This window comes from Daktulosphaira vitifoliae, unplaced genomic scaffold (assembly GCF_025091365.1).
Source record: "Daktulosphaira vitifoliae isolate Bord-2020 unplaced genomic scaffold, ASM2509136v1 Scaffold_2, whole genome shotgun sequence".
Lineage (NCBI taxonomy): Eukaryota > Metazoa > Arthropoda > Insecta > Hemiptera > Phylloxeridae > Daktulosphaira > Daktulosphaira vitifoliae.
This window is the reverse complement of record NW_026099573.1, coordinates 31,133,263-31,142,726: the sequence shown is the minus strand read 5'-3', so window position 1 is coordinate 31,142,726 and position 9,464 is coordinate 31,133,263. Positions and strand designations below refer to the sequence as shown.

Genomic DNA, 9,464 nt, shown 5'->3' with positions numbered 1-9,464 from the left:
ATAGAAGATAAGATGTCGGGACAAATTTTTTTTTTTCATTTGATAGTATATAACATAACCTTTGATTTGATATATGTTTAAAGGACGCAGTATTTCCGGAACATTTTCAAAAGTTCAGTTGAAAAAGATCTATGTTTTTTACAATATTTTAAGTTTTGAACGCCCCCTATATAAGGGGAAATTGTCCAATTTTAATAAAAAGTATGTCAAATGAAAGATGTACTTATAATGTATTTAGAAAAAAAAATTTGTGCTGATATATACATTTTTCACACTGGGATAATATTTAAACCACTTTTTATCTCATATTTTACAGAACATGTTTTACTTGGTCGACTACCATCTCTTTTCCTTTGACGAATAACAGGTTTGACCCTAATTAATCCACCCAAATATGTATCTTGTTTGTTCTTATCACTTATATTATTAAATGTTACAAGTAAATTTAATTTTTGGTCATCCAATACATTAGTAAAACATTTTTGACGACAGTGACAGTCGGGGCCTGTAGTTCTAGGAGGAACAATAATTGTTTTGTCACGCAGAGAATTATATCCAATACCTTCAGACCTACAATTTTTTATAATATTACGTTTNACCTACAATTTTTTATAATATTCGTTTCCAACATGATTTATTTTGTATTCTTTTCTTACCAATACGAATGGATGTAGGTTGATCATCTTCACTGGATTCTGATATAATATTGATTAATCCTAAGGGTGTCGTTGAAAGTGGCTCAAAATGATCATCTGGATCAGAATCTAAACACAGTATGCCACCGAGATCGTCATTTTCAAAAACTGTATAATCTGGATCTTGAATGTCATCATCAAAATTAAATTCAAATGATGACTCAGAGTTAGATTCATCATATTCAAGTTGTTTTGTTATATTATCACAGTTCATTTTAAAATATAATAAAACTAAATAACACTGCCTGTTACAGCAACTAAATAAAAGTAAAAACTATACATTAACATTAATATTTACAATCAGTCTTAATATTTACAACTATAAATGGAAACTAAATTCAAAATATTATCAGTAACATATTTTTACGAATATCTACAAATATATACTATCAATACTAATTTACAGTATAGCCAACAGTTCTGCGCAAAAACCAGACAAGTCCGGACTTACCTGGTTGTTGCTCATAATATCTTATACAAGACAAGTTACTTAATAACTCCGTAAATAATCATTGGACATGTCTCGTTGTTGCACACAATTATAAAGAAAAAGAATCTACATATGATAACATCAAAAAGTGACTTTTGAAAAAAAGTGGACTTGTCTCGTTTTTGCACGGAGCCCTTCAATTGCAGTTATGTTTTCTAAAGAAATGACCCATTGTTTACATATCTCATGTAACGTAAAGATAGCAATATAGTATTTATTTTCATCTTTTAATGATAATATTTTATATTATAAGCCCAATCAATATGTAAAACCAACAGAGTGCAAACCAAATGGATAAACAACCCAGGATTTATCATGGCAAGCCAGAAAATCATTGCACAACACCTCCTACTACCTGCGGTAGTTAAACCACCAAAACGACCAAACAACAGGCCAAACCCAAGCACTGCTCCTTCTGAGCTTCCTGGCCCCATTCATATATACTATATCTCGCATGTTAAACCTAATGAGACAAACCCATGAGATGCCTCTCTTTTAGCTAACATGTTCTTCAGAGAGACAGTACCGAGATAGATCTTCTCGCCGTCTATATTAGCTCTGATCGATTTTTCTCGCTAAACTTACGCTAAGATTACTGATGATGCTGTGTTAACCATAGTCTTATCATTAATAATTTCTTTTTAATTTTGGCAAATATTAGATACTTAGGTTACGAGTAAAGGTTTTATGTCCAGCTAAGCCAAAATCAATGAAAATTGCCAAACATATAAACAATCTAAAACTGCAAATACCTACCTACTCTAATCCTCAGAGTTTAAAAATAAGTTTTTTAAATAACAATTTATATGTACTAATTTATAAATAATAAAATAGGTAATTTATTAAATATATATTTTAATAAAAAAATTTTCGTGGTAATATCCAACAGTAGTCCTTTTTTTCTTTTTTGACAATTCTTATTGACTTTAAAAATATAGTAAAGTTTCATAATTGGAAAAAACATGTATTTTAAATATATAATACTTATTATATTTACCTACCTCTACTTGAAACAACAAACTATACATTCTAGTCAAAGCACCGGTGAAGACGACAAATTGTATTGCATCGAAAGCGAATTAAATCCTACATAAAAACATCCTACGATGGTGTTTGAGAGTTTCTGACGGACATACGAAGCGTGTCACGGGTATGGTGAAAAGCGAGTACAAGTCGCTGAGAGATCAAATCGGTGCCTAATTTTCGTTAATCGAATCAGAATGATTTTTAAATCATTCTAGTATCATCATCAATCTAGTATGTGGTTAGTACGAGCTGTAGGTTGCCAACCCTGGGCTAGGCGAACTACGGTGAAAATTATTGTGGACCTCTCGTAAATATATAGGCCTATACTCTATGATAGGCATAGTCACTTCTAGATAGTTATAATACTATAATAAAACAACTATTAATAATATATCAGCCACAAAACAATAGGTAACATTTTTACGCTAACACAACACTAAATTTCTTTTAAAAAAATGTTAGCACATTTTTGACGGACACATGGTGCAGAATCGCCATTCTGTACGTTCAGTTTCATTAATTTCATGTGAAGAGCTGGTTGATTTATGTACCAACTAATTACATAAGAAAAAAAAATCTACATGGGTACGATATTCAATGAATAAAAATTAATTTGGATCGTCCGAAACAATAATCAGAGAACTGTACGAAAATGACCCTTAGTTTAAAAATTTTAGAGTTGTGATAAGATTGACTCCAGATCAATTTCAAGAAGTGTTGATTTTGATATGCCCAAACGTTACCCGTCAGGATATATTTATGCGTGAAGTTCTACTATCCAACTTGAAGCTAGAGATAACCCTTACGTTTTTAGCTTCAAATACTGTTAAACGTCGGTAGTACTGTGACGTAGATACAAAAAAAAAGTACACAAATGAATCAGTACTTTTAACTTTAAGTTTATCGTTTTGGCTCCCGTTGGGTACACTGGTCAGTCTCAATTTCTCCTATTAGTGAACCACTAAAGGGGTAGTTTTTAATCCTGTAAGCACGGTCTAACTCAAAAGTAGCAGACTTTACCGATTCAAGAACGGTTAAGCCAAAAACTAACTAGCACAAACACTGACTGTTAATATCAACTAAAGCGGAGGTTCTCAAAGTAAATTAAATCACAGACCCTCACCTAAAGATCTACAGTCTTCGAGGACCCCCGGTTGGATTGGGTTGAAATCCAGGCGTAAATTTTTTTTTTTTGCTCATCATTATTTTTTGGAAAACAAGCATAAAAAAAAAAGTCTTCAAAAGAAATATACGCATGGAACACAACCCAACGCATTATGCTAACGATTCTTAGTTTTGCCATATAATGTTATGTGCAGAGACGTATTTAAAGTTTTGACGCTCCAAGTAAAGTTTTATTCCCGCCCTTACTTACTATTACCACAAAAAAATTTGAAAAAATTACATATTTAAAAAAAAATTTATATAATAAAATTATTTATCAAATAAATTCATATTATACACACAACATAACATTATAATTTACACATAGATTTCTTCTATAAAGAAATCTTGTATAATTTAGTTTCAGTCCACGGTGCTTACTCCGATGTCTTTTCTCCTTCATCAGGTGTCCCCCAAGGTGCTGTTCTCTCTCCCCTCCTTTTTGCCTTATTTGTAAATTCTTTCACTTCAATTCTTCATCACGCCAAACTATTGATTTCTGCTGATGATATGAAACTATATTATCGCATTAAATCATTGTCCGATTGTCTTATTCTCCAATCAGATCTTGAATGTTTAGTTATGTGGGGCGGGTCCTTAGGTCTTTCCCTTAACATTAACAAATGCTCCTCAATGACTTTCACGCCAAAGTGACCCTATTTATTTTTCTTATTCGATCCATGACATTCCTCTAAAATTTTCTGGAAATTCTATTCGTGACCTGGGTTTTACCCTTACTTGTACCCTGTGCCCTATAAAACACATAAAAAAAATTCTTGCAAAGTATTGAAAATCCTGGGTTCTGTTTTTCGCATAACCCAGGAGTTACACATGGTTTCTCCCCTTAAATCATTATATTGGGGCCTAGTTCGTCCGATTCTTGAATATGGCTGTGTCCTATGGGGCCCACCTTCTTCTGGTGCCAGTGATATGTTAGAACGTGTGCAGCGTAAGTTCCTACGTTTCGTTTCTTCCAAATTCTCTATCCAACATCCTCCTCATAATTATGCTCTTATTCTTCATTTCCTCAACCTCTTTATTCATGCTGATCAAAGGCATTCTTTCAACCTCTCATTTTTAACAGGTCTTCTCTCGGGTACTATTGATTCCCCAGATTTATTATCCCTCATAAACCTTAAGTTCCTCCTCGCTATACTCGTTCAAATATTGCCTTCCTTATCCCCTATTCTACCATAAACTATCTCCTCAATTCTCCTATAATCCGCATGATGAGAAAAGCTAACACTAACCCATCCTTTATAATGCCGTAGTTTAAGTTTGAGTTACTAGTTCAATATATTTTATAGTTACTCTTATATTTATTTGTCACTTTCAATTTAAATGATCTTTGTGTGATTACTTAAAACTTTCTGTAACTAAATATTCTTTTGTAAATACCTTTTTTCAATTGTTATGTACTACATATTTACAAATATTGTATTGGGCAAGTTTCGTTTAATAAATAAATAAATAAATTTATTTGTCATCCTAGACCTTAGATATGTTTTAACTCTTTTTAGAGCACTAAAAGATCTTTCTGAGGAATATTTTGAGTGCTATGTTGACGTAAGGGTATATATTTTGAATGTCAAAATATATACCCTTACGGCTACTGGAGTTCCGTAGAATTTTGACACAGGAATAAGATGACTTAGTTCAGAGACGAATGTTGATACGGATGTTTAAGTTGAGTAGAACTGAAAAAGGTTAAGCAAGTGTCATATATATAATTATTTATTACTACAAAAATAAATCTAATAAACGCCCCAATAATATTATGTTGTAAACATTACATTTATTCTTAATAAATTAAAAGTAGATTTCGTTATGATTGTAAGTGAATAACTTTCATATTTTTTAGGATAAATTATTTTTAAGCAATTTAAAAACTGGATATTAATTAAATGTTAAACAAAAATAAAGTTTTCGTAAATAAATATTATTCATGATCATTAACCATCATTATTTCTTGTTCATACATAAGTTGTAAATTGTCAGTTGTATTGCTTCCTAGGTCTGGAATAATATATTGTGACTTTTCTTCTAAATTTGTGTTCAGCTGTACTGGTGGAGTTAATTTTTTTGAATTATTATGACTAATATTTTCACTGTTATCATTCACTAATCGCTCGTTTATTACCAGTGGTTTATAATTTGCTATTGATTTTTTGCATTTATCATTGTTGATAGTATTGTTTTTAATTTTTAAATATTTCTCTACAAGTATTTTCATTTGCTTTTGCCTTAAAGCAATTATATTTTTTTGACCCTTAAATTAATAAATAATTTATTTATAATTTTTATAATTTATAATTTTAAAAAATTAAAGAAACGTCAACGTGAAAGTAATTTAATTGTATATCGCGATCCTTTTTTTAAATTACATTAAACTACGTTTATTTCTGAATAAATGAACCAGAATTCTATATTTATTTCTTTTGCAAAAATGTTAATTACAATCTGTTCAACACAAAAATTCCTAAATAGTAACCTTATTTGAATTGAGAGTTATACTTAAAAAATCTAAATTGAAAACCTTGTTGAAAGAATTACTTACGACGAGTTCCATTTGGAATTTTTTAACTAAATTTTTATTTTTTGATAGTTTTAGCACAGACCATTTTTTAAACATTCGAGCTTTCAATGCTATTTCCGTATCAATACAAGCTTGAAGACCTTCGTATAAAAAATATACTTAAATGTTATAATAATTCTATTATAAGTAGAACAAGTAATTAATAATTCACTTTTTTCTTCTAAGTTTTGATAGATTGGAAGGTTTTCATGTGCAATATTAAGAATGCTTTCATTTCGATGAGAAATATATATATTATGTTTTATTACCGAAATAAATTCACTGAAACATTGACTGAGTTCTTGTGTCATATTCCAATAGAGCTTTTGTTGTTCCCTAAATTATTTTACTTAACCTTATTAATAATGGACCAAAATCTAATTTCCTAAATTGTATTACTTTGAAAATGTTTGTTTTATGTAATCTAATTGTGGATTATCATTGAGATAACTTTCGAAATTATTTAGAGTTTTTATAAATTCTAGGCAGTTTGGTTTTAAATCGAAATTTCGTTTTTTATTCAGGTACAATTCTAAGTTTCTTATTTGTAAGCAAAACGCATGATATATAGGGGATTGAACACTATATTCTTTACGTGAGTTCCCTAATTGATTCTTGTCATTGTTATATTTTGATTTATTTTGTTTTTTGTTTTTTTTGAATATATTTTTCAAGAATGCGTAGCTCATCTTTTTGCTATTAAATATTATGATGATTTGTGGCGCAACTGCTATTTATAAAAGTGTAAAATTAAAAAAATTATTTGTTAAGTTAACAATGTTAATTCAATTAATTAACTTGTGATTTTTTTAAATAATGCTGTTATTTATCTTCATGAAGTTTTTGAACTTACTTAAACAATTGACTGACTAAAAATCGTAATTAATTATGAATAATTTCCATTATTATCCACTTACCACGATTGTACATAGTTTATCAATATTTTAATTAAATTATATAAAACACGTAACCACGGAAATTTTGCATTACAGTGACTATAAATAATTCATACTAAAAAAATTTTAATTTTTTCATAGAAATACAGGCGCTTGATAAGTATATTTTTCTGTAAATGTACGGCTAATTGTGGATTTGGCTATTGAATTTTACGTTCTGCTCTTAAATGAATAATAAGTTCATTTTATAATTATATATAATCAATTGAACTGTGTTAACTGATTTATGATATAAGATGATTTGATTATTACGAATCAAATAGTAACTAGAACTGCCATAGATAATAAATATCAATAGCAGTTTTGTCATTTGACTACAATATTGTAGTCTATTATGAATCTAATTAACACATTATTTATACAGAAATGAAAGGTATTTATTATTAATTAAATACATTTAATTCAAGCAATAATTAACTAATTTTGGGTATAGGTAGAAGATTTAACTTAACTGTCTTTCTAAGGATTTGATCATCTTGTAGGTCATATTTATATTATTTTTTGCTTTTATATAGTTGTCAACTTCATTAGCCTATTGAACAATAAATAATGGATGTTTTATTAAAATTCATAACTGTACTATTAAATATGTTTTTAAATGCATTACATATTAAAATAAGTATAAGAATAATCAAAACTTAAGTGTGATTATCTTGTATTATACAAAATTATCATACACTGAATACGATAATGTAATACAAGTTGTATTACATGATCGTTTTCACAATAACATTTTAATGATATTTTAAATTTTTTTATGATAAATTTAAATTCTAATAGATTATTAGTTGCTATTATTATTACATGTAAACCATAAAAAATTAATTATCCATCAATTTTTTAGATTTTCTTTTAATTTTAAATGAAATATTGCACAAATCGTGGTGAAACATAAATGTCTAATATTTTACAAAATAGTTTTGTCGTCACCCCAACGGTAAGCGCAAGCCATTTTGATCAAAAATCGTACTGTATACATATTTTATACATGTTACATAATTCCAGCACTTGGTGGGCGACTATTGTTGTTTACATTTTTTTGATACATTGGTATCATACTGTATGGTAGAGGGAAATGACGCGCCAGTAGAACAACTATTTGTTTTACTAGCACTGCCACTAACTAGCATACTGGGAGTGCCAGTGTCTGTCATGAACTATTCACACGATATCAGTTGCTGGTATACCATTACTGGTGACTTTTAATTAGTGAAAATTAGTGTAAATTAGTTTTAATATCTTTATAAAAAAATGGATTTCACAACAAATAACTGCATAGTAGAGTTATTGGGATTCAATAAACGAATGATTGAATGTGGTTTTGTACACGAGTTGGATAAAATTACTAACATTAATCCATTATCATGGATAAGAATAGAGTTTGATATTATACATGTCAAATTTGTGAACGGATGCGAGATGTATTCGATTCACGTGTTTTATCCTTTGTTATCACCTGGCTATAAAATTGAAGAATCACCTAATAATCTAATATATTAACCCGTATTGACTATTAAGTATAAAACGTGAAAATTAAAATTAAAGATCAGAATAGTGAACTTGTTGATTTCAGAGGTGAAAGTGTAACAGTTCGTATTCATATTGTTATGAACTATTTCACAAGTCGTGCTATTTCAGTATATAGCTAATCACTCGACTGGTGCATATTCAAGTCAAATATTTTTATGATTTAGTCGTAGTTTTGTCGCTGTACTATTAATTTTCTAGACAATTATTATGATTATTTTATGATTCATCTTTAATCCATCCCGCTAAGTTTAAGAACGAAACGACACTTAAGGTTAATTACGTTCAATAATAGTACCCGATACCGCTCGCACACGGTTAGACTAACTCAAGGAATCTATGTTTGTTTGTCATAACAATATTAAAAATCTATTTTATCATTTAAAATTTATAAAAATCTTTACTAGTTCCTTTTTAGGCTCGCCCAGATATTTTTCCTGAAGTACTTCAACTGCCATAGAAACCTAAAATTTTTAACCAAATTATTTAAATTAAGTTTTTGAAAATTTAATGAATTAATAAACTCACTTGTGGTATAATTTTTGAAAGCTGTAAAATTGTATTTTTTTTGTGTTTAATCAAAGTTAGACCATCATTAAAATTTCTTTCTTGTGTTTTTACTTTCAATCTTTCTACTAAAAACTTATGACGAGAATTTTCTGATTTTTTTTTAATTGATTACGTAACACATAAAAGTTATTCGTGTATGATTTTATACATTATCTTTAAATAATATACATTAAATAGAGTTCTACTAAGGCTATTTATAACTGCGAATTGATATATTTATTTATAATTTAATCATTAAAAATATTTAATTGTTTTTTGCAAGCGAACAAAAGAATAATGTACTAAACATTATAGTTAAATATTTTATCTAAAGTGCCACTTTACATCAATGGTGCAACATATTATCATATATAATATGATAATATGATATTGGTGGATATATTAACATATATCCACTAATTAATTTAACAAATGTATCAATGCCTTAAACATTATTTTATTAAATTTTTACTGTGCATTTT

The 9,464-nt window shown here is 28.6% G+C and overlaps 2 protein-coding genes and 1 long non-coding RNA gene across 3 annotated transcripts; all 3 read right to left on the bottom strand.

Moving 5' to 3' along the window:
* On the bottom strand, positions 1-1,016 carry LOC126897656 (uncharacterized). Its single transcript, XM_050671424.1, has 2 exons — positions 657-1,016; positions 1-570 (listed from the first exon to the last, which is right to left on the bottom strand). The coding sequence occupies exons 1-2, from the start codon at positions 907-909 to the stop codon at positions 446-448; spliced, it is 378 nt and encodes a 125-aa protein (XP_050527381.1). The 5' UTR covers positions 910-1,016; the 3' UTR covers positions 1-445.
* A 4,298-nt stretch (positions 1,017-5,314) lies between these two features.
* On the bottom strand, positions 5,315-6,893 carry LOC126898134 (uncharacterized). The gene is made up of 4 exons (XM_050672083.1): positions 6,350-6,893; positions 6,123-6,286; positions 5,933-6,051; positions 5,315-5,644 (listed from the first exon to the last, which is right to left on the bottom strand). Exons 1-4 carry the CDS (start codon positions 6,637-6,639, stop codon positions 5,315-5,317), a joined length of 903 nt encoding a protein of 300 aa, XP_050528040.1. The 5' UTR covers positions 6,640-6,893.
* A 437-nt stretch (positions 6,894-7,330) lies between these two features.
* On the bottom strand, positions 7,331-9,085 carry LOC126897663 (uncharacterized). Its single transcript, XR_007702163.1, has 3 exons — positions 8,962-9,085; positions 8,838-8,897; positions 7,331-7,438 (listed from the first exon to the last, which is right to left on the bottom strand). It is a non-coding gene; the product is annotated as an uncharacterized LOC126897663 (long non-coding RNA).
* Between the last annotated feature and the right edge of the window lie 379 nt (positions 9,086-9,464).